This window comes from Nicotiana tabacum, chromosome 11 (assembly GCF_000715075.1).
Source record: "Nicotiana tabacum cultivar K326 chromosome 11, ASM71507v2, whole genome shotgun sequence".
Classification (NCBI taxonomy): domain Eukaryota; kingdom Viridiplantae; phylum Streptophyta; class Magnoliopsida; order Solanales; family Solanaceae; genus Nicotiana; species Nicotiana tabacum.
Window position 1 is genome coordinate 27,450,443 of NC_134090.1, and position 25,313 is coordinate 27,475,755.

At 36.4% G+C, this 25,313-nt stretch overlaps 2 protein-coding genes across 4 annotated transcripts; one reads left to right on the plus strand and one right to left on the minus strand.

Moving 5' to 3' along the window:
* Positions 1–221: 221 nt before the first annotated feature.
* Positions 222–7,822, plus strand: LOC107799388 (uncharacterized). Of its 3 annotated transcripts, none has more exons than XM_016622494.2 (11): positions 225–348; positions 941–970; positions 2,771–3,332; positions 3,429–3,548; positions 3,879–3,927; positions 4,599–4,813; positions 4,922–4,990; positions 5,252–5,346; positions 5,797–5,890; positions 6,689–6,758; positions 6,862–7,822. In XM_016622494.2, the coding sequence occupies exons 3-11, from the start codon at positions 2,796–2,798 to the stop codon at positions 7,680–7,682; spliced, it is 2,070 nt and encodes a 689-aa protein (XP_016477980.1). In that variant the 5' UTR covers positions 225–348; positions 941–970; positions 2,771–2,795; the 3' UTR covers positions 7,683–7,822. The 3 variants fall into 3 exon arrangements, with proteins under 3 accessions (XP_075081040.1, XP_016477980.1, XP_075081041.1); XM_075224940.1 differs by having other exon boundaries at positions 2,788–3,332; XM_075224939.1 differs by lacking the exon at positions 941–970 and having other exon boundaries at positions 222–348.
* Positions 7,823–10,328: 2,506 nt separating this feature from the next.
* On the minus strand, positions 10,329–24,789 carry LOC107799387 (callose synthase 5-like). Its single transcript, XM_075224941.1, has 42 exons — positions 24,431–24,789; positions 24,227–24,327; positions 23,589–23,710; positions 23,394–23,490; positions 23,160–23,270; positions 22,935–23,063; positions 22,740–22,832; positions 22,342–22,433; positions 22,082–22,208; positions 21,803–21,940; positions 21,644–21,720; positions 21,460–21,538; positions 21,258–21,383; positions 21,042–21,156; positions 20,568–20,905; positions 19,867–19,919; positions 19,724–19,784; positions 19,554–19,635; positions 19,422–19,471; positions 19,255–19,341; positions 18,305–18,427; positions 18,084–18,179; positions 17,916–17,999; positions 17,686–17,846; positions 16,916–17,039; positions 16,743–16,837; positions 16,510–16,627; positions 16,272–16,423; positions 15,804–15,913; positions 15,569–15,694; positions 15,413–15,481; positions 14,512–14,701; positions 14,292–14,403; positions 14,085–14,204; positions 13,896–14,011; positions 13,722–13,805; positions 12,867–12,979; positions 12,565–12,794; positions 11,577–12,374; positions 11,405–11,455; positions 11,100–11,285; positions 10,329–10,785 (listed from the first exon to the last, which is right to left on the minus strand). Exons 1-42 carry the CDS (start codon positions 24,657–24,659, stop codon positions 10,555–10,557), a joined length of 5,796 nt encoding a protein of 1,931 aa, XP_075081042.1. The 5' UTR covers positions 24,660–24,789; the 3' UTR covers positions 10,329–10,554.
* Between the last annotated feature and the right edge of the window lie 524 nt (positions 24,790–25,313).

Below are 25,313 nucleotides of genomic sequence, written 5' to 3' on the forward strand. Positions count from 1 at the left end.
CATATTGATAATTTAGTTAAAGTCATTAAATACATCTATATCTACAGTTGTGAATTATGATAATAAATCCACCACAGTTTATAAATGCTAACAGAAGCCAGTAAAACAAACTTTTCACTAATTTGGCATTACTCTCTAAAAGTCAAAATTATGAGTGTGAAACGTAACGCTCAAATGGATGCTTCACTTAGTCCACGTTGCAAAATACTACGTACAAACAGAGAACAACACACAGCAAACTTCTTTATAAAGCATTTCACCGCTCATTTTTCTTTATTCCTAGTAATGATCGAAGGAAGAAGAAGTTGTTACATGCAAAGCCATTAGAGAGTTTTATTTAATTTCTTGGTAAAGTTCTCTTTCTGTTTATTTTGAAATGTTCTTCAGATTTTTTTAATTATGCTTTGTTTAAGTTTAATGCATGATTTTGCTGTTTCTTGAAATTTTTGCAGCAGTTGAGGTGGTGAATTCTGTGTTTATATACATTCATTTTCCTATAAATTTTTTTTGAATAAATCTGGTTGAAATTCTTTTATGTGTTATTTAATAGCTCGTCTAAAAGAGGAAGGTCGCGATCAGAGGCGGAGCCAGAATTTAAAGCTTGTGGATTCAGGATTCTAGTTCATTTATGTTATTGAGTTCTAAATTAACAATTTATACATATTCAATGAATATTTTAATACAAATACAGGTTTTGGACCAAAGTTACTAAATTCGGCCGAACCACAAGTGTTATGGTAGCTCCGCCCCTGGTCGCGATAAGGCTGGCAACCAGAGTAAAACTAGCCAATTTATATTGATAGCCGACCCCAACTTAAGTTTGGGATTGAGGTGTAGTAGTAATTAGTTGTTAATAGCTCGTTCGGGAAAAAAGAAAAAAAATCAGTTTCTGTTTTGATTTAGTCAGATGAATGATTTTGGTGTTACTTGAATTCTGCAGCATTTGAAGGTGGTGACTCTGCATTTATAGGTACATTTTTTTCTTTTTCAGATTTTCTAATTAATCTTTGTGATGAAATCTGGAGCTTTTTTGGAACTTAGCACTTGTTTTTATTTTTATTTTTTGTTAATGGTATAGAGAATTGAAAATGAGAGTTTATTCCATGTTATCCTTATTAAATCTATATTAGTCGCTAATTAGCGGACTGTGACATCTTGTTTGGAGGGGGGAGGTCTGGGATTTTGAATGCGAAGTTCTAACCCTGACATTAAACTCAATCGTAATGATGTTTATCACCGATGCTCTCAGTTCGAGAACTTTTTGGTAGGAAGGCGCGAGTCTGAATTAGTCGGCCCAGTGGGCTTCAGATACCCTAAAGCAAAAAAGGAAAATAAAAGTTGTGGAGTTTTGTCCTTTTATTCCTTTCTTTTGTCTTTTGGTTTTTATTTTTATGTTATTTTAACAATCTAGTGATAGTTAGTGAACTACAGCACCGGGAAAAATGACTCACCTAGCATTTATGGAATTAAAATCCATGTTTGAAGATTAACGGGGCTACATCTAGTTCGATTCAATGTAAGTTTGATTTTTTGTTTGCTAAAATGTTGGGAGTTAATTATGATTATGATGAATCCTTGTTTGGCAAAATACATGCCTATATTTAATAAAGGCAAGTAGTTGTCACTTGAACAAATTTAATCTAGAACTAATTCTAGATTTTGGGTCATTATGGATCGACATTCATCCTTAAAAAATAGACTTTGAACTTTTGGCAAAGTAGGATTACCGGACTGGATTAAGTTTGTTCGCTCTAGATCCAAGTATAGATTTCCCAAATTTGGCATTTAAGCTAAGTGTAAGGTGTTTATATCAACATTGACTTCTAATTTCATGGCGTTGATGCCTAAACTTCATTTGATAGTGGTAAATAATCTTATAAAATTTAATGGAATTAATGAAATTTTGCTAACTCGCTAACTTTTTGATGATACCATCTAAATTCTATAGTTTGATATTCATACATTTCAGACCACCAACTTCTTTGTGTTGTACTTTAGATGCTTTCCATATTTGACTGATCATTGCTAGATAAATGACTTTGTTACTTAAACTTGAGTCTTGATTATCTTTATTAATGTTATTTCAGATGAGTAGATCATTAGTTCATTGAAAAAGGTTTTGGTGTTAATGCTAGTGCATTGCTTAATTCATTAGACTTGCATGAAAAATAATTTTTATGACAATTCGCATTCATTTGAAGAAGATCGAGGGGAGAGTTTAACTAAGATACATTCTCTCAAAAAGGAGAGTGGAAAAATCTGCTAGGTCTAGATTTGTGAATAAGTCACTGAAGCGTTAAAAATTTTAGGTGGAAGAGTAGAATAAATTGTTTCATGTTTATGAAGCAAGAGTTTAGCTGAGTACTAAAAACAATGAGTATGCATGTTAAATTCGGGTTTGGGCTAAGCCAGCTTAAAGATACTTATAACATGACATGATATTCTCTGCCTTAGGCCAAGCTCGTAGGGTTTTTCCCAAAAGGCCTCACGCCACCTTATAAGTAGCTTCTTTTTCTTATTAACGTCTAGAGTGGGACTTTTTTCCGACACCTAGAGTAAGCTTTATTTGCTTTAGGACACTATCTTATGCAAAAAATGTACATCATTTCATCAACTAGAAGTTCTCATAGCAATCCAACAAATTACACTCTACTCACCTGAACATTAAAATAGAGGTGAAAAGTTGCTTGTCGATTAATAATCATACCATTTGTGGTTAAATTATTATTCTGAAATGATTGACTAAATGTTGTTTGTCTGATTCATGAAGTTTGTGGTAATTGGAAGGAATCAAAATGAGCTCTGATAACATCAAACTTGCTCCTTCCACCCCGTTGTTAGACGAGCAGAAACTGGTAGTTCGGCAGCAGCATGAGCCAAAGTCACGGCGCAGATCGCAGAAATTCCAACAGATTCAGGACAGCTCAGTGAGTGCAAAACCATTTCATGAGGAGAATCCAAAATTATTGGAGGACTTGGATAAGGCGACGAGCAAGTCTCGTCCGAGTGTGCTTCAGTCACCAGTGCAACAAAAAACTAAGGTCATAATAAAACGTGAATGTTCAGTTCCACCGATGATTCCAGAACATTCTTTGAGGAAGGACAAACAGCCTCTCATCCAAGACTCGTTTCCGCCTACTTTTCCTCAAATGAACTTAGCATCTCAGCCTCCAAATGCATTGATGTGGCTTTTACAGCAGCAAATGCAACTAGTGAGGACAGCTCATGAGAAATGTTCAGAAATTGCGGCTGATGGAAGATCAGTATATAAGCCAGGAATATGTGTTCAACGTTTGAAACAATACATGTACCTTCAGAAGCAAAGACCAAGAGTAAGATATTCCAAGTAAAAGAAACATGAGTTCTTTTTATATAGGATGTTGTTTTGCTAATTCATATATAGAATCTTATGGTACCTGAAAATGCAGGACAATGATATCGAGTTTTGGAGGAATTTAGTTGCAGAATTCTTTGCTCCCAATGCCAAGATAAAAACATGCTTTTCATTGAATAAAAATAGGCAACGAATAAGTTGTCTTTTCCCTCAGGTTTGTTGGCTAATCTTCTAGTCAATTTTTTGGGGCCTGGATTCCGCCTACGCCTAGTGGCAAACACTGTGATTCAATCATTATCAAGTTTTCTTCCATAGGAGTATTTTGTCCTTGTGAGAAATTGTTGTCCCTTTTTTTAACCATCCCGTATTTGGAATATCCAAAAATGACTAGAGTTTTTACACTGAAATATGTGATCTCAAGATTTGACATCATTTTCTATATGGTTTATAAAGTATTTAAGTATCCTATCTGAAATAAATCTAGCATGAATATAGTCTTTGGAATGCTGGTTTTCCTTTCAGATTCTAATTAGATTAACTGCAGGAGGCATGGTACTGTGAGATCTGCAAAGTGAGGCCTACTGCTGGTTTTGGTATGTACTCTTTATTAAATTGGTGATGGTTGGATAATTTTGAGTCCTATAAGTTATTAGCTAACATAGGCTCCTTTTGGTTTCTTACTATGGTAGATCTGTATTTACTTTTATAATAAATATTTAAGGAGGTGGCAGAAGGGGAGCCTTGGAGCAATGGTAAAGTTGTCTCCGTGTGACCAATAGGCCACGGGTTCGAGCCGTGAAAGCAACTGCTATCTCTTGCATTAGAGTAGGCTATCTACATCACATCCCTTGCGATACAGCCCTTCCCCGGATCCTGCGTGAATGTGGGATGCCTTGTGCACTAGGCTGCCTTATTTAAGGTGGCAGCACTAGTTATGGAATTTTTGACTTGGGGGTTTATATCATAGTATTAAATAGTGAGACTGTCAAAAAGTCGATGGAAAAAGCTATATATGCAAGGTAGGGATGGACGTAGCCTTTCGGTGGGGGTTCAGCCGAACCCAGTAGGTTTGGTCCAAACCCTGTATGTGCCTTAAGAAATCTATTGAATTATATACAAATTATTAATTTAGAACTCAGTAGTTTAAAAGGACTAGAATTCCGAACCCATAAGTTTCAAATCCTGGCTCCGCCAGTTGAAGATGATTACATTGAGAATTTGCTGCTCACTGTCTGAAATTCTGATTTGTCTTTGTGGATTTTAGAGCTCAGCGCAGAAGTTCTACCTAGGGTATGCAAAATTAAGTATGATACCGGTATGCTGGAGGAGCTTCTTTATGTGGATATACCTGAAGAGTATTGCACACCATCTGGTCACATTGTTTTGAACTACACAAAAGTAACAGAAGAAAGTGTATATGAGGCAGCACGAGTGGTCCGTGAAGGCCGGCTCAAGATTGTGTTTTCTTCAGATCTAAAGGTTAAGTGTTTATAAGATATAGTCCTTTGTTTCTCTTTTGTAAAGTATTTGAACTTGTACCAAAATGATTGATGAAAGAACATCCTTTCTTCTGTTTTACTGTGACAGATTTGTATCTGGGAATTCTGCTGTTCTTCTCACGAGGTGCTTATCGATCGAAGATCAGTTACTCCCCAGGTATATAACATTACACCAGCTTAATATACAAAATATATACATTTACCGGCTATTATTTTGGATGGCTGCCCAATAAAGTAATTATCCCTTTTTTTAAAGTATCTTATTGGAATAATTTGATTTTAACTAGTCTTAAATACTTGAACTTTTGAATATATGGTATTAGATCATCATTCTCATTGTTGTCCTTATTAAGGTTGCTTTTTTGTGAGTTTGAAAAGAACATACTTCATTGAAAATTGTAAAACATCATTTATCCAGGTTCATCAACTCAGGGAAGCAATCCAGAAATACCAAGCTTTTGTTAAGAGTTGCTCAGGGATTGCTTCAGAAGAATTTAAAAGAAACTCCAACAAGTAAGTTGTCTATCCAATTGTTTCATGTTCAAATTCAATAGTGTAGTTCATCGAAAGAGGTGATAAACCCCACATATCTTTTCTTTTATCCTTGACTTTGACGACATTATTCGTACAACAGTAAAAAAGGTAGCCCGGTGCACTAAGCTCCTGCTATGTGCGGGGTCCGGAGAAGGGCCGGACACAAGGGTCTATTGTACTTACCCTATATTTCCGCAAGAGGTTGTTTCCACGGCTCGAACCCGTGACCTCCTGGTCACATGGCAACAACTTTACCGGTTACGCCAAGGCTTTCGTTCAAATAGTCCTGTATAATATTTGAAATTTTCACTTTAGAATTTCATATTTGTGGTGCTCGTTATATGCATTTAGGTTATTCTTTACACTTTAGTGAAACCATACTGTTCTACTTTTGACCCTTTGTGAACTGTATCTGTCGGACGGCTGCAGGTTTACTTCATCAATAAGACAATTAGCAAGAGTTTTGGACAAGTCTTTGATCAATGATCTTGGTTATACCAAGCGCTATGTCCGATGCCTCCAGGTATTAGGCATTTATGCGGTCTAATCATCCTGTCTTTGGATTATGTGCATGTCAGAATGCTGTGTGGAATTGAAATTTCAGATAAAAAATGGCGACGATGATTTATATTAAAATTCTCAATAGAAAGACTTGTTTATTCTGATTCAATATAAAAGCATGCACGATAGTTTCATCTCTGTTGTCATTTCAATTACTTGAGATTGCAGATGCAAAATGTAACAGTTTGTTAACAAGATGCTTAAGGAATTCAATTGCTTTAAACTACTGACATTCAATAGAAAAAAAATCTCTACTGTAATCCAATAGTTTTATTAACATGTAAACTTACATTACGACACCAACTTCTAGAATGAACTTTAAGAAAGGGCAGTGCGGTGCACAAAGCATCTCATGCAGGGTCTGGGAAGGGCAGGACCTCAAGGGGGCGTGATGTAGGCATCCTACCTTGATGCAAGCATCAGTGGCTTGATTCCACGGCTTAAACCCGTGAGCTATAGGTCAAACGGAAACAACTTGACCGTTGCTGTAAGATTCCCTTTCAATGAACTTTAAGAAAGGCAAAAAGAAAAAGATCTCAAGATTCTGTTGACGCGAGAAGAAACCGCAAGTGAGAAATGGGAAAGGTCTCAGTAAATTAGAGAAGCGGCTTCTTTAACCTTTTGCCTGGGCTACTGTTTGTGTTTGCCTTTGACATGCTTGAGGGACTTCACTCTCTTGTGAATGCTTGTTAGACATCCTAATCTGTGAACTACTTGACTGTGTCGAATTACATATTTATTCTTTTTTGATGAGTTGTAGACAGCAGAAATAGTCAACGGCATGAAAGATCTAATGGACTACAGCAAGAAATACGGGATGGGACCTGCAGGTAATGAAATAACTTAACCTTATTGTGCCCTAGGCATTCTTTGCTTGTAATACAAACTCATTTGTCGAGAGATGATTGCAACTAACTCTTTATAATTTTTCAGAAGCCATGGACAGGTTGTATCGTCAATCTCTTGCATCATGTGTGACACATAATAATTCAGGTGTAAAAGAAGAACCTCAACAACATCCAGAGCAAGAGCAATCATACTTATATGACGACGCAAAAGATGAGGACTCTTCTGTAATAAGTTATACTCCTTTGTCATCTAATGAAGAAACAGAAAGTTCAAGTTTATCCCATCATGCTACATCGCCAACTGCCTCTACTGCTACATCCAAAAGACTGGTTCACTTAGTAGACATTGTCGAATCTAAAAGAAAGAAACAAATGACAAACTCAGGGGAGACTTCTCTTCTGCTTGCTTCGACCGAGCCTGTGATGAATCAGCCAATCTCCACAACTCCTCCTTTTTCTTCCATTAGGTCATTTCTAGCTCAACCATCTTCTGCTGAGAGAGTCGTCAAATCTAATGCTACGTCAGGTGAACCTATTGAATATCTGAGCTCCAAGGTAAAGGTTAAAGAAGATCTTGTCGCTTCTCAAAATATAGCTGCTGCTGCTGCTGAAGATGCGATTGTTGGTAACGTTCTGAAACAGAAGGAGAAGAAGGATGATGATAAAGGTAAGTACTGCTATGGATTTGAAACTGATGGAATGGTTGAGAAAAGCTATTACATGGATCAGTTGGAATCAGAAAACTTGAATGGGGTAAGTCCTTTCTCTGGAATTCACATTGGATCTCCTTTGAACGGCACGTTAGTGGTGAATGATACTGATCATAGCAACAACCAGCAATTCAATGACAAACTGCTTTATTGGAACGGAGAAATGGACCCTATCGATGATATTCAGTTCGACTGAAATTCTCCTTTCAAGATAACATGATTTCATGGTGTTTTTCTGATCAGTAGCAGTTGCATGTTTAGATACTTTAATCAAGCAAGTTTCCTTTTTTCCTATAATTTTACTAGTTTTGAATTAAAAGGAGATCTTTCTTCTTCCCTTGTTTTTATACTATAACTGCTTGTGCTTGAGACAGAGTGCAAATAGGAACTTCTTTTACCAAGCACTAGTTTCATCTGTTCTTTTAATATATATATATATATATATATATATATATATATATATATGTGTGTGTGTGTGTGTGTGTGTGTGTGATGTCATGGTTATCTTTGTTTTAGACTTGGTTGCTAAGAATATTTCAGTCGAACTGAATGCTATTTACAATATATAATGGTCTGGCAACTGTTACTAGATTTTTTAATAAAAAAGATGAAGCAACAAGAAGGTTGAGGGCATCTCCAACCTTTACCCCATTTTTTGTCCCCAAAATGGGGATTTCGGAGACAACTTATTCCAACCATTCCTCCATTTTTTTTTTTCCAAACTTTTTTATATTTTTCTCTCTCTTCTATATTATATTAGTATTATCTTTCATTTCAATTTCATTTTTTAATTTCCATTAAACAAATTCCATCTTTTATTTTTATTAGTTTGTAATTTCCATAATTAAAACAATTCCATAAAATTTTAAATAATATAGTTTGTAAGCAATTATTATAGATTAACTAATAATTCAAATAAAAGTGAAATCATTGTGATACAAGATTAATTAAATACATATTACATAACGATAAAATTCATTCGAAATACTAGATAAATATTCAACTTCAACCTCTAGTATTCTTCCATAAATGATCTATTAATGCATTACAAAGTGCAAAATGAGCATCTTTGTCCTTAATTCTTCTATGTCGAAATAAAAATTCTTGAAATTGTTGATTTTCATCTACTGCCAATTCTACATAAAAATAATAAATGCACGAAAATTAATTTATCAAAATTATACACCAAAGTTAAGATATAATATTAATATTATAAATACATTACATAAACATAATTAGGTATATATAAAGAGATAAATTAAAAGATTAAATAATAATAAAAAAGTGATGAATAGTAATGGGGGAGATGAATAGTGTACCCCATATTTGAGGGAACACTATTCATCCCTCATTTTGGGGACAAAATGGAAGAGGGTTGGAGCTAAATTCCCCCAAATATTTCCCCATTACGAGGGATGGGGGCAAGATTGGAGATGGCCTGAAAGTATGATTGAATTTCATTAATCATAGCTTTAAATAGCAAAGAGGTTGAAAGGATGATTGAGAATTTTAAATTGGAAATATCTGTAGTATACACGTTGCTGAATGAGTCAATCCTTTTTTTAAAAAAAATAAAAAATCCAACCTAGAATGGAATTTATTGTGAAGATTTTTTTAGGGTTAAGTGTACCTATACTATAGATTGCTTTTACTATCTAGAGTTGAATTGCTTTCTTGGCTTTGGTCTTTTTATCTTGTTATTCACATGTCTTTTTTTCTCTCTTCTTTCATCCGTTTTCCTGAGTTTATCGGAAACAACCTTTGTGCTCTTACAGGGTAATGATAAGGCTGCATACATCTTACCTTCCTCGGACTCCACTTGTAAAAAAAATTACTGGGATAATTATTGTTGTTGTTGTTGTTGCACCTATAGAATGATAAAAGATCTCAAATTATGCATTAGGATTTTGAATTTTTGAGAAAAGCCCCCCCTCTTCAATAATATGGACTTGTTGATCATGATATATGGTAAGGCTAATTTCTTTGTTACACCTTTAAACATTCTTCAAATACATAAGTGCCCCTTAAAGTTGTCGTGAATTTTCATTTTATCACTTTTACTAAGGCTTGTTCCAATTAGACACCCCAACATATATCAAAATGTGCCTATTTAACATCTACTGACTAACCAATAAAACAAATGAAAAATATGAACTTCACGTGCAGTGAATGGCAAAATTATCCAAAGAATGTAATTTTAATGTAAACACTTGCCTAACTGACATGATTGCACAAAAAACTTTTCAATAGTCAAAAAATAGAACTTAAAACTCTTGAATTCTGATTTATCTTCAATATTTGAAGTTCAAGAGCTTAAACAGTGAAGTGATTTAAATGAAAAAGTTTTTCATGAAACATTGGAGGTATAAAACCTTCTCATTCAAATCACTTGTCTAAAACCTTTTTGTGGTTCACTACTGCAAAACCTATTTGTTCTTCGACATAATGAACATGCATGATTTTACTTCTGCTAGATACACATCAACTGGATGTTGAATTTTGAGCCCTGCTGTAGTTTGTAGAAGTCATGCTTCAGCTTTGCCAAAGGTACAGTACGTTTGTTGTGTGATTATAACTAAACTCACTTGTGCTTCTTCACCACCAGCAAGAATGCGTTGAATCTGAAGCCCTCTGCTGAAGGCCTGGTTGAAAAGTAGCCTTGTCTGGTTATAAAGTTTAGAGAATGTTGGATAGTGAAACAAAATTTCTTCCAAAAATATTTCCCGAATATTATCTTTCATACCAAACACACCCTAATTGTTCCTTTTTGGGGGGTAATATATAACATTTCTCTTAAACTTGACTCGATTTACAACTCATGAGTTCTCATTTATCTTCAATATAAACCAAAAAAATATTGCATATATGAGCAATTATTTGCATTTATAACAAAGGAGTATACATCTTGTGCTGTAGTATTCTGAAACTATAATATGCTAATATGCTCTACAATGTGTCCCGAACCAGGGAGCAGAAGGCTTGATGTGGAACTTTGAACAATGGTGTGGAAGTCATACTTCTGCTTTGCCAAAGATACAGAACGTTTGGTGTGTGATTGACAATTAAGCTCACTTGTGCTTCTTCCCACCAGCAAGAATACGTTGAATCTGAAGCCCTCTGCTGAAAGCCTGGTTGAAAAGCAGTCTTGTCTGGAACTCAGAGACAAATGGGAACCAAGCAAGAACAGCCACAGGTGCAAAGATCACGAGCCCCATTAGGTACTCATATCCTCTGGCTAGAGCCTTCACAGATCCCCACATACCTATGCCCTTCACTACTGGCCTACATGCCTGTGCTATCTGCAGGGCACACGATAAGACTTCAGATACACACACACACACCTTCACTACTTGCCAAAGGTACAGTACGTTTGTTGTGTGATTATACACACACACACACGATAAGACTTCAGATTCTTTACACACACACACACACTCTTCTTTAGTGTTCTATATATCAAAGGCAGGTAATTTTGTTTTTCTAATGCGATGAAGTTGTCAAAATTGTAAAGAATCTCTTTCACTGACACAGCCTCAATTCCACTACTATTAGTAGCAATAATGCTGAGACAAAAACCTCTCAGTGAATAACATTGAAGATAAGAAATAGTCACCTGAAGAAGAGCCCATCCAGTTGGCAAGAAGGCCAATAAGCTGGCAAAAATGTCTCCAACAGTAAGACTTAGGAATTTGAACAGCACGACAAGTGTGACTATGAAGCCAATGAACAGGAACAATTTCAGAAGCCTGAACATCAGCTGGAAATCAGCACTGAACTTCTTCCTACCCATGGACACGATCTGCAGATAGAAAGTACAGTTTCAGAACTTGCTACAGAAAGACAACCTTTATGTGACAAGAATTTAGAGTATCTTTCTAAAGAATGGTTTCATAATGCAAGAAAGGTCCGAATGCTGACCTTCAAAACGACCATGACGAACACAATGACCAACCAGGACAAACCATAAACCTGCAATCGTATCGAGAAGAGGATTATCATATAAGTGGGATGCCAATACACTCTAGATATTGTATTGAAAGCTGAAAATTCAAGGGAGATCTATTCTCAAAAGACTTCGAGATGAACTTACAATGATACCCTTATCATTATTGGCCACATTTAGCTGATAAACAATTCCATATTGGAAAAGTAAGAAGCGCAGAGCAAGAAGAATTTCACAGAAGCGGCCAATCAAACCAGAATACTGCAGATGCTCTTGTTCCTCATCCCACCAAGACTCCCAACTCTTGGTTGCCGGAACACCAATACCTCCATGATTGCTGATCCACTTGGCCCAATCCTCCCAATCATCCACTATCTTTTGCCATTCAAAGCCTGAAGGATTAAAGAGGAAAGGAGCAAACAGCCATGAAACCACAAGGAACCACATTGAGCCACTGAGAAGCAAGAAAGCTACAGAATCAGTAACAGCTGTGCCATAAATTTGATAAGCTACGAGCAAAATCAAAATTTCCAGTGCTTTGGTGAAATGGCTCCTTGAGTACATTCTGTAGTTCTCAGCAAACTTTTCGTGTCTCACGACAAAACCACGCCCAGTTGCTCTGTATTTCGCTCCACCATGTAAAATTGTGCGGCCAAAGTAATGGAGCTTTGTTCCAAGAGAGAATGTAAAGAAGACAGCAGCCAACTGCAGGTTCATGATGATGATATCGCCTGCAGCAGTTCTGAAGCCTCTTTCCAGCCCAATCTCCATAACCATTGGCAGGGCCATTAATAAACCAAGTTGAACAACAGATTGTGATGCCATTGCAGCTTTGAGAGCATCATCACCCTTGGATCTTGCAACTTTGACAATGGACTGTTCCAGTCCACTCAATGCAAGGTAGAGTTTACCATATAAAAATGCATAAACTGTGAGGACTACCAGCTGCAAGGAATAAACAAAATGATATCATAAGTATATCTTCCTTTACATCATCTCGCGGAAGCAAAAGTGATTGCCGCACATGCTTCAAAATGGAAGTAATTGCAATGTATTATGATTTTGAAGACATGTAGCCCATACCTGCTGAGATAAAACTTTGTAGATTAATGACATCAAATGTTACAGGACTTACCATTGAGCTGATATAAAATCCAGTAGTTGTGAAATAACAGGACAGCATACGGAAAAAGTCGAAGCGATGCCCTAATCTGTACAGATCACGGCTAAGGGTCTGCTCTCCATTACCACATGCCACTTTTGCCTCAAAGAGAGAGATTTGGTTAAGACCAACATCTCGTCCCTTTCCAACTTGAATGTATTCATGGTGAGTAACATTTCCACGTCGCAATGTTGAGTTGAAGCCTACAGAGCCAAACTTTGTGAGACAACAAGGTGAACTTTTTATGCATCAATAAACATATTTCTGAACATTACCTGCAAATATGTCCTCACTAAGATTGATACCCCTTGAAGCTTTGCTAATGCCACCGCGAGTGATGTGGAAAATTCTGTCAAATACATCTGGATGTCCATAGTGGAAGCGGACCCTAAAATCATCAAAGTAGAATATAAAAATCTCATGGCCTTGTCAGAAGTCAGAAAATAGCATAAATGTAAATTATTTAGATATAAACCAAGTGAACTCTTAACCGCAAGCAAACCAGCGAAAGAAAGTCCCCACTGCTCCTGATTTAGTTTCTAACAGAAGAAAACTGTGCATTTGTCCAGGAAAGGATCTGGCTCTACTTCACATAAGCAATCCAGTATATACTAAGTTTCTTCCTCTCCATTTGGAGAAAGAGAAAAAGTTACTTACATTATGTTTAGTTCTTAGAAGGTTAAGGGAAGGGGAAAATAATGAGAAACTAACTGGTTTCCTTGCCCTTAGATATTGGAGAATTACTTCCAGTTGTTTGTTACAATTAGAAAGGAAGTAAAACAGATATACTCCCTCTTTCTGTCCAGTTTGGATAGATTGAGAAAGCTGATCTGGAGAGTTATCCAATTCGTCCATTTTTACTTGACATATTTATTTACTTCTCTGCCAAATAAGGGAAATGATCTGTATCCCTACACCTTTACATCTAATCATCCAACTCCTCCTCTTTTCACCCAACCACACATAGCTTTAGTTATTCAAGTCGTGACATAATGGCAGTCTTCAGCAAAAGAAGAATAAAAGTTGAACAGCACTACAGAAAATGTTTTTGCCAAAAGTTGATGCATTGATATGGAAATATAGGACTGTCTGTTGAGTAATTTAATTCATCAAGGAACCGAAGAACATACTTCAAGGGCCTTGCAAGAACTCTCTGACCAATGGTGACAAAACTTGTCTCTTGATTAGACATAAACCAAGCCAAAGAAGAAACGCTGCAATTGGAAGATGCGATGCCTTATTAGACATGTCAAAACCTGGATTTAAAGAAACTAAGCAGGCTCTATAAGAAATTATTATGCAACCTTCCAGTGAAGATATGCTCACGAACACCCAATATTGTAGGTGGACGCACTCCGTGATCTTCATTAAACTCCTCAAGAAGGTTACGCATCTTTAAAGCTTCCTCCAAGTAATTGTCCTGCAAGAGAAAGCATTAAGCGACTATTTTCTGATTACTTACCAGTAAGTATTTCAACTCAGTCTAACTTCACCTGATTCATGTCAATTGTTTGAAGAGCTTCCCCACGAGAGAAGATAATTGCATGATTCTGATTTTCAGGCTTTCCTTCTCCTATCTTTGCTGCACCAGGCAACTTTATACGGTATATTTCCTTCAAACAGAGATCATAGAAGAAATCAGGCCTTGTAGTGCACAGAATAAATTACAATCAATATTTAAGATAAAAAACAATGATAACCTGATCAAGATTATCAACTGCTTTCACCAACACTGAATAGTAAACCTTCTGAGCTTTTCCACCTTCCCGTTCTTCGACTTCATCAATATATGCTACACGGAGAGAGGGGTTGCTGCAAAGGTAAAGGAGAAAGCGGTTTTCAACAGTAAATACATTTAGAGTATAGGTGAATTCAACTCTTTGTAGTTTTTCTTGTTTATTTGGAAGAATAAAAACTTACTTGACCATCAAGTTCAGAATATCAGTTGCACGCCGGTCTCCATTTCGCTTCTGATTTCCATAATTCTGGCAGGTAGCGACATAAGTGAATTTCATGTCAGCCACAGCTTCTAATTGAGCATACAATGATCTTTGACTTTTCTTATCCTCCTCAGATGGTACTGTAACAGCTTTGTATCCTTCAAGAATCTCTGCAAATAAATAGTCAAAATGCAGTGAGTTTCCAGAAAGGAATGTAGAACTTGGTGCCCTATTTCAAGCACCTAGGCAAAGGATTGGTAAAACAGACTAAGCATAAAAAACTGTTAGCTATTCAACAGTATATTTTCTCTTCTTGTTGCATCATATTAACACTCGCTACAATCTTAGATATAACAGAGTGAGAGTTTTAGAATGAAAAAGTTCTTTTGCATTCCTTCATTTATAGCTCCTGTTACCATGTAACAGAACGAGCCGCCAGAAGAAATTCTGATTATGAAAAATTAAGAGATACTTGACATATAAGACTAGCACAGAACAGGGAATTTATTAGTGTTTGCATGAAAAGTATACCGAGTTTTTCCACCTCAAAGGAACCTTAAATCCATAAGAACTCCGAGCTCTGAGACCACACATGTATTAGAAGGTATATACATGTACGGGTGATTTTTGCGGGTCCTACTGTTGATTCAAATGGCTACTTGTAGAACATAACTCACCTGAGTAGACTTCAACTACCAATTATATCGAGCACATATCATTTGGAAGGGAAAAAATTTAGAGCAGATAACAACTATTTCTTACTAAAGAGATTTTTGCAAATCTAGCTCATTATTTCTTTTATTAACAAGAACAGTCGAGGTTCTTAGCCCAAAGAGAAAATCTCTTTACAGGAAAATGGCTTTAAGAATATTATGGTTTACCTCCTTCTGAAGCCATGTCGAGAAATGCTTGAAGCTTCAAAGCTCTCCTGTAGTACATCATTCCTCTAACTGAAAAGAATATACAGTAACGATAAACAATCAATAGGAAACTGTTAAGTCAAAAAGAATGTGATAAGAAAAAGTCTTTGAAGGTGCCTGTTCTGCAGAGAGTCTGTCCCCTTAAGGAGGCCCAATGACGTAGCTGCAAGATGTTTTCATCATTTTCCCACACCTCTGATTCCTTTTTACACCCAAGACGTTCCATGAAGTTATTCCATTCATCTAGAAGGAAATAAAGCGATGTCAAATAGACAAGAAAATATACCAATGAAGTAGTAAGAGGAACATCATGTTGAAATTCGACTTCAAGTAGTTGATAATAGAATGAAACCTGGATAAATTTTTTGGAGGTAGTAAATGATTGATACACCGTCTTCATTTTCCATCTCAAGATCACCCTTTGAGTAGACAGTTTCCTCACTGTAGTATGGAGTCATGACACTGCACATTAAAGCATATAATTGAACTTCTGAATTTTGGATGATAGTACAATGAATCGATGTGCTTCCACATTTGACAAATGAGATATTTTGAATCTTTTGAATATTAATCATCAACAAATCCGTTGGTATTTTTTCCACTATCCACATATTAATAGTGTATTTTCATGACTATAACAATGCAATGTTGCTTGCTAACTTCATATCATTGAATGTAGACTGAATAGAAACCTTATGCTCACTCCAAATATTAAATGCATGTCATAGGATAGTCAAATTCTCAAAGGAGAACCTCAAAATTATCGGACAATCAATCGATAAACATAAGGATGTATGCCTTCGTGGATTATGAGCAGCACCTGAATGAAAGCATTTTGCGCACTCGAGGTGCACGTGGCATTTCCATGAACAATGAATTTGTGAAAAAGTGAACCCTTCTGCGTGCCTCAAGGTTTGTTGGAACTTCAACTGCTGATTCTCTTACAGTTAAGAGAAGATAAAGACGCCGAATCTGAGAAATAAATCAAGATGATGTTTCTTTTCCTATTTATCCATTAATTGAAGACAATTCATCTGATCATACACATATCAAAAGACCTGTTCTTCCCACTGTGCTGTCACCGGAGGAGGGAATGCAATAGCTGTTCTCGAGTCAGTATTAGCAAAGAGTTGTTTCCCTGAATCCCTTCCATTATGACCAAGTTCTACTAGTTCCCTAAAATAATTTACAGACCATAAAAAAAATATCAAATTGAATATCTTAAATAACACTATTGATATGCATCTATTTATCAAAAATATTCATCCTAAAATGCGCAGAATTCACCAACCCGATTTCGTTCACCATCATGTCTCGGGTCACTATTTCTAACATATCCTGCAGCGCTATGACAACGTTGTTCCTTTTAGATGGATCTCCATCTCTCTGCAACAAGAAAGAAAGTGAAATATCTAGCATATGAAGTTCCACTGCTACAGAGACACCAGTCAGCGAATTACTTACCAGTATCTCAAGGAGGTCAACAAATTTCTTGCAAAGGTTTTGCAAAGGACTTGTTCTGAAATTCGCAAGGAATGTGCTCTTTGAAATGCTGTTTTCAACTTCTTTTATGATGATTCCTATGATCCTGGACACACAAATTAGGCAGATTAAGAAGATACGCATCTAATGAAGAAGTATTGTCAATTGATTGAAAAATTGGAAGGATCACAGTAAACAGCAGATATAATGCATGAAGGTTGCAAACTACATTTAGATATGTTGCATCACCACATTATATAGATTCGCAGATATGAGCATCCACAGAGGTACCAAACAATGGTCAGATAAAAAAAGTTGAATGAAAGAAAAGTTAGTTGGAGAGAATGCAACTGATCTTTCAAAGACATAAAACACAAGTAAAACCAGACAGTTTACAGGATAAAAAGAAAAATTCAATAAATGACAGAAGAATTAGAACTCACATTAGGACCTAAATTAAGCGAAAACTGTAAAAGAAAAGGGACTAGTGTTATGACATAAAAGTACCTAGTGAGATTTTAACACAGCAGTGTTATCACTGTATCTGAAAACCAAGCATTACGACATACTAGAGCTAGAGAAAGCATTGTTTGGCTTAATGAACAAAAGAAAGAGTTAGGAGAGAGGAAAGAAACAATTCCAAATGATCCTGATGGATATTCAGGAATATACTTGAACTAAGATGCATGCTGTCGTGAAGTTGAATGATGACAAAGCTAAAATAATGATTCTCAGATCTATGAATCAGCAACCTTTTCTCAGTTTCTCCAACAACCAGGGCATTAAGAACAAGTTTAAAAGATTCATAACATTCAATGACAGCACACTTCATGTATTCATCCGCACATATGCGCTTCCAAAGGTCAGCATCTCTAGAACGAAATTGTGAAGCCATGTCCAATGCAATTGGGATCTGCGAAGGAATACAGTCAATCCATCTAGAAGAAATTAAAACAGAGGTGCACCAGCCGACAGTCTTTACCTTGCTAGCAAGCAAAAAGGGTGGCCATTGAATAACTTTCAGACTGGGGTCCGAGGAATAAGGAACAAGTAATAGGTCCATCTCCCTGAAATAATGTGCACACAGTTCAATTCTCAATGTAAGAAGAACAACCAACTAGAAAACGAAAAGATGAGTTAAGGGACTTTTCCTATCACTTATAAGATCTTCTTCACGGAAACTGCATATAAATTCATTCCATAGCTGAGCGAATTTTGCAGCTTCACTTCTCTTACTGGGTGAAACCTAGACATCCGAAAAGAATGTGTTTAATAAGACTTTCATATTTTCCAAGTCTTTGGGTAATCTATTTATCTTCATGGAAGAAGAATTAAAAGCATAACACATGTTAAAGGTGAGGAAAGAGAAACCTCATTAAAACTCTTGGAGAGGGAAATTCCCTTTTTGTCAGTTTTGTCAGAAGGCACCAAGTAAGAGTTGAATGCACCAGGCAGAGACTGAAATCTTGACCTTAACATGTCTAGAGTTCGTATCTGTGTAAAGGAAAAGCAACAACAAGAGCAGAACCATATATTAATAAAGATTAGCAACCTCAACAAAGTAAAAATGGCAATTTTATAAGATGAAAGTCTAGCTTTTCAGGAAAGCATAAAAGTTGCTTCAGGCCTAAAATAACTCAACCCAGCCCTGATATTTGATGCAGCAGAACCCAGTAGTGACAATTTGAGATATATAACCACAGTTTTTCTACCAGAAAAGGAACTACTACTTTCAATTTTTTTATTATAGATGGATAATTAGTTGCAATGATAATTATAGCAATGCAGTCCACTGACTTCCTAACCAGCCTTCATCTTTTTTTTGTCAATACAGCCTTTATCACTGTCCACAAACATTTAAGTTTGACCTAAATCTCGTTGCTGTACATAAAAGAAGATACACTTCAGATATGCCTTCTGCAATCTACTGATGATCACTCGTCCGAATTCTCTAACAACCTTCTTAATCTTGGAATATTTCCCGAATGAAAAGAAGCACATTGAATAAATAGGTTAACGAATAATTTAAGGTTGTCCCAGTTGTAACAATGCTCACTTCTGTTACCCCAAACCTGATATTGGATTGCAATCAGGAGATCGAATTTCTGCAGCACACATAGGTTTCCAACTTCTAATATTTGCCAAGGACCATCACCACTATGCAGTGCTCTACCCCAGATATCACAATGATTAATGAGCAGCAATAATCAAGTTATCTCTAAACTAAATTCCACTAACATCATTGAAAGTGACCAGACTAATACCATACAAAATAGACAGAAAACTGAATGTCAATCAAGATACATTCTGAAAGTCATTACCTCACCAAGACGATCAAAGGCCCCTATAACACCACCACACAAAGTTGAGAAAATAGCATACCAAATTTGAGCATCCATAAAGTAAACCTGTATAAATTTGGATACAATATTTACTAGTAAGAAATAAACATGAAACATGTAAAAATGAAAACAAAAGCAAGACATACCAAGATAACTGGTGCCCACAGGGAAAGCACAGCCCCATAGTTGCTCCTAGCTGTACGGATAGGATATATTCATAAGCATCAATTTGAAGATACTGAATGTGAAAAAAAGGAAGTGAATTTTGGAATATATACCATCAGGGAAGAACTCATGCCAAGCATACTGAACGCGATTGATGTCCATTATCATTTTCGTGGGTTTTATAAGGGGTTTTATCTGGAGTCACATATATACCACAATTAGAAGGCAAACACATCTACCAGTCCTATTCCAAATAAGAACAACTGAATAGGCATCCAATTACCTGAATAAAATAGCTGAAGGCAAATTTTGCACAAAGAAGTAGCACCCAGAAAAGAGTATACCTGATGCAAGAAGTGAAGCAACAATAGAGCAAGTGTAAACATAAATCAGAGGAAGATGGAAGTAAAAGACTTGTTAGCATACTTTATTAGTGCAAATTGACTTTCATGCATTCCCCTCCCAACATAAATTCTTGGCTGCACAAAAACAAGAAGGAAGACAGTTAAATAGTGTTAGCTTTAGAAAATAAAATATTGGCATATATATACAAACTACAAAGTAGCGAGATGAGCGGACAGAAAGTATGACCTGTTGTGTCTTATGGAAATAGATATATCCTATTTTTGCAAATGCTAAACCATATGATCAGAGTACAAAGAACTTCACATCAAACAAATTCATCTAAGATTTGAAACATATTAAGTTTCACATAGATTCATTCAACTTGCACCAATGATATCTAAGTTTTTTCCCTTTTCCCCAGGATTTAAGTTCTTTCAGCCATCATTTTGAAAAAGCATGGGAGCCGGCAGTATTTCAATTTAAAATTCTGGTAAAATACTGTGTATTATTTCATCTGTAGAAGATCTTCACGCTTCGTATAGGGGCTCAGACCAAAAAGTGATATGTTTTATTGGTTGTTAACTAAAGGAACAATAATGTTCAGACGTGGTGAAAGAAGAAGCAGAAGAATAGATAGTATTAGTAAAGAATTGGTTTCAGCTCAAAAGATTGATTAACTGCAGATAGCACATAAGCTTTCGTGACTGACAACAGAGGAGAATAAACTGTTCTTAAGAAACTAAATATGCACTTTTATTGGTCAGAAGGTTTTTTGTTATTACCTGTGACCACCACAGTAGAAACCTTACAACAAGCCAATCCGAGTTCTCAATCCATCGACGGAGCATTGGGAATATAAACAAAGCTGCAGTGAGTAAATTGGGTAGTAGGTATACAGCCACAGCCATTAGGTACAAAGGAGGAATGCCCTTCATCTTGTCCAGAAATGTCAGGGAATTTCGAATCTTCGTAAATAGCTCTGAGTTGCTTTCTTGGACATAAAACAGTGGGAGGATGATAGACCATGCAAGGCTGACAATTATCTTCAGAACATTCCTCAGTACATCTGTGAACTTCCATCTATGATAGCCCGGAAAGTTCAGAACAAAGTCCAAGATGCCTAGCATAAAACACAAGGGATGGTTATTTTTCTACTAAGCCGCTACAAATTAACATGTAAAATTGGAAATAATAAGAGCAGAAAATTACACAAGATAAAAATGCTATTTCAAAGAAATTCATAATTAATTACATACTTTGGAGAAAGCGAAGAAACGCTGCTGTGATGAAAATACTGGACAAGTTGTATAAAGAATCCTTCCGAAATATATCCAACACAGAGATATCACTCCACGCAAATATGACCATGGCCTGCAAGAGTACATTACCAAAATGTCTCAAAAAATGGAACAAGTATATAGTAAGGAGAAAAGAAACAGTATTTAATAATCTTAACAGTTTGAATTTTCCACCTGCAAAGCCAGGAGAAAGAAGGTCCAAAGACGATCAAAGCTTCGGAAGATATGCCAAAATGATCGGGTCTCAACAAAATAGGACTTCCCCATTTTTCCAGGCTTTTTAGTAGAAGCTCCTTTTCCCTGTAGTAGCAGTCATTAGGTAAACAACTCTTCTGCTGATAGAAGAGGAAACTTCTGATGAAAGCACAAGGCATACTTGTGTGGTGTCACGTGTTGATTTGAAGAAATCACCGTCATCACGCATAGGCCAACCTAAAGAAAAGCAATCTTGCGACCTGAACAACGTATATCAAATCCAATGCTTTCATAAGAAACCATTTGTCATTTTGTTATTCCCATTATCACAGTAGAATTTATTGTTCTAATTAAACTTCAAGTACCAGAAAAATTCATTGAGATCATCATAATTGCACCAAGTTGAGTATGGTGCTTTTCCATTTTTACTTTTTTTGGCTTCCTGGAAGGCATAAATCATCGTTAGATCATCTCGAAAAGGAAACTTGAAGTGTAAGAAAATGCAGATATTTGAGACACATTACCTTATCGATCACTCGATAAATGGGAGTAATGACCTTTCGTAGGAAAGATTCATCATCTCCACCGTAAGAAGGCTTGATATTTTCTCCAGTGACAATGCTGACATTTCCAGCTAAGAGGCCATGGAGTTCGTATGCCATCTAAATCAATAATTTTCAGAAGTTATTTTCGCATTTAAGGAAGGCTTCCACTGCAGATGTGTGTGACTGTAGGTGTATAGTGTATTTTGACATCTATAGACTCAAAGTGGTGGTATAAAAGGAGATTAATGAACCACTCACATTATGGAAGATGTAACATAGACACTCCGGCATAAAGCGAATATTAGCTGCTTCACCCCAGATTAGAAGGTAAAGGCCCATGTAAAGTATTTTTCTCTGTTGCGCTTCTTGTGGGGCTTGAGGAAGCCTAAAAGCAATAAGATTTGTTGCATGAAATGGTACTCATTATTTATGGTTTATACACTTCTAAAACCCTAAAACAGCATAAGCATATGAGAGAGTCCACTTGAAAGAAAGTATATGTATTTCCAATATCTTACCGTAAACTGTGTTTTTTTCCCAAGTATTTACACCATGTTTTGTAGTTTTTGAACAACTTGTTCATTAGTGCGTCCACAGCTCGATCGTCAAGCTACATGGGAAACAATAGTTTATAAGAATAGATTATGATTTTGTTACTTTCTTGTATATACCTTTGCTTTCTTGCTATAACAAATCCAGACATAAACAAATGCATTTACTCTAGAGTTTAGACTAATCAATCAGACAAGACTGATAAGAAGATTAACTAATACAAAGCATGTGCTTAAGAGCTAGACTAAAAGGTCTAGTTTATATCCAAGGTAAAATGAATAAGAAATCTTAGGAGCACCGATACAAGATATTGAATATAATGGTGAACACGAAACACCATAATTTAGCTATATGTGATACATGCCTTGTTAAGTGGCTCAGCCTTGGGAATTAGCCTTATATGAATATTTGCAAGAAGCAAAATCAGATTCTCCCGCTGGTTTCTTACATTATCCCTCTGCAGACAACACAAACGGGTTAACAATTTTTCATTCTGACCAAAGACCTGAGTAGAGTTTCAAGCAATTCTAATCTTATTCTTCGAATGAGAAACTATTACCTGAAACCCGAACATGGCCCTTAGCCAGTCTAGAACATCCAGTTCCCCTGCTTTTTGCCTTTGTTGTTCAAATGAAGCTGGCCAATTCAAGCCACGTGTATTTGAGAGAGCAGAAACTGCCGCTTTAACCTGGTGAGGAGTTTTAAAGGGAAAGCTAAGAGTCTTTACATACTATTCCAGACTATATGTGCCTATTTTTTCTATCTGCATGTGTTTCTGTAGTACCTCTTCAAGTTGCATAATGGACTGGGACGCTCCAGCTGAATCCAGTGGAAGAATATTATAGGGGGCATATATTTCCTTTTTGGCCTGAACATCATTTGCTGCGGCAATGATCTGTTCAATAATTCATGTCATTCAGCTCTTGCATAGAATCCTCCAGTGAATGCCAGAAAAGTTAAGAACGTTTAAGTGGAACTTCATAATTGCACAAATAATATTTTTAATATTAGTACTGACCTCAGGAGCAACTTCTTCAACTTTTTCAGACTTGTTAACAGCACAAAGAACTTCAAAAAGCACTCCAGCAGTCTGATATGCTTTGCCAAGCTGAGCTCTGTTTTCAAAAGATGAAAAAGCCAAAACAAATTAGTACCAGGCCTCGCAACAAATCTATAAAAAGGATGTTTACGAAACAAAGATAGTTACAGTTACCTGTCTGCTTGTTCTCCCTTGTTAAGAGACACGACATATTGCTCATAGTATTGCTTGTAAAAGCTCTCAATCTCCCGTGCATCAGTCTTTTTCACCCGAGAAGCAAGACTCGACGCATTGTCCTGAGTGAAACCAATTCCTTTAGCTAAACCCTATACTTAACAATTGGGAACAAAAGGAATCTGCTGGGAATATTGAGGACCTAGACAATTGACGCAACAGTGCCCTACCGGTAATTAATCCTTATAACCCCCTAAAAGTTAAAATACCCAGAGTACAATATGAAAATTTATGCACATTGTCCAAGCATTTGTAGACGATTTTGCATGAACCCGTCATTACATTCTGAAAATTTCCATCAAAAAATAGCTACCTATATTATATTTTCCCCCATTAAACTGACGAACTTGTTAAACAACAACTGAACCGAACCGGTATAATGCCTCTCCTTGCCCCTATGTAACAGAGAAAGTAACATTTCCCAATGTATAACCACTTGATTTTCTCCCTCGAGTAAGAAATAAACAATAAAGAGGATATTAAAATAAGAGTTTATCTTATATACGTGTTAAAGAAACAATTTTTTAAAAATTCAATACTAGTTAAACTCTAAAATAAATAAATGGCATCATACGTACACGCTCTAAACGTTGGAAGAGATTGGTTTTGAACTGCCGAACACCACGTCCACTTGAGGTGGGGTCTAATCTATGCGCCTTCTCAAACGCATAGAACCGACCTATAACAACAGAAAAAATAGAGAAGTTAATTGCAGAGATTCGTGTATTTGATACGTACAGTATATAGGATGGATGTAATATAGTAGGTGAAGAGAGACATACATAGATAGGCGACACGAGGGCGTTCATTTTGGATTTCTCTAGCGACGCGAAGGATTGGGGCAATGGACTGGAGAGAAGAGGGAACAACCTCGTTGTCAAACACCTCCATAGAGAAGGTAGTGGTGGCGGCGCTGCGTGACGGCCGTCGAGTCAGTGACGACGGCCCCGCTCCACCCGCTACCGGTGTTTGGGGATCCATTCCCTCCGCCGGTCTAGCCGGGTTCGTCATTTTTGATTTTTTTTCTCTCCTAAGTCAGTGTTGTCGGTAGCTTAGCTAACTGAATGTAGCTTAGGCTTCGACACCACCGCTCCCTTCCAGCTCCTCCAGCTCCGCTTTTCCTTTCTCCCTCTCTTCCGTTCAATTTCTGCTCAAAATATACATATTAATTCACTCATAAAATCATCAATATTCGCGATCAAACACGTTAAATAAAACTGATTCACGAAAAGTAACGCTTATACATCCACATATATGATTAAACACATACACACATATTATCATACATTCACAATCATGATTGAACACAGATCCACTTAATTCATCAATAAACACATACAGACACGTTACAGTACGTACATTCACAATCATGATCAGACACATGTAATTACGCTCACATCATGCATTATGCAGATGCACCGGATACACACACCATGTATATTCAGGTATATATATTTACTAGTCTTAACCGACTGAATTTTAATTACAATTGAACCTATATAAAATGAAGATCAACTTTGATCATGATAATCAACAATACGCATAAAATCTCTCGTAAATCCATAAGCATGAGCATAAACACACACATGGATACAATCGTTGACACACACAAAAACACCACGACATACAAATAAAATAGTTCCGTACATTATCAATCACTATATA

What these genes read in the sequence shown, in the direction of transcription:
- LOC107799388 (XM_075224939.1), top strand. Translation starts at nt 2,796, where the DNA reads ATGAGCTCTGATAACATCAAACTTGCTCCTTCCACCCCGTTGTTAGAC. An exon ending in TAAGTTGTCTTTTCCCTCAG is followed by an intron (nt 3,549 to 3,878) that starts GTTTGTTGGCTA and finishes GATTAACTGCAG; the next exon opens with GAGGCATGGTACTGTGAGAT. An exon ending in GAAGATCAGTTACTCCCCAG is followed by an intron (nt 4,991 to 5,251) that starts GTATATAACATT and finishes TCATTTATCCAG; the next exon opens with GTTCATCAACTCAGGGAAGC.
- LOC107799387 (XM_075224941.1), bottom strand. Translation starts at nt 24,659, where the DNA reads ATGACGAACCCGGCTAGACCGGCGGAGGGAATGGATCCCCAAACACCG. An exon ending in AGGCTGAGCCACTTAACAAG is followed by an intron (nt 22,434 to 22,739) that starts GCATGTATCACA and finishes TTTCCCATGTAG; the next exon opens with CTTGACGATCGAGCTGTGGA. An exon ending in GATTTTATATCAGCTCAATG is followed by an intron (nt 12,375 to 12,564) that starts GTAAGTCCTGTA and finishes TATTCCTTGCAG; the next exon opens with CTGGTAGTCCTCACAGTTTA.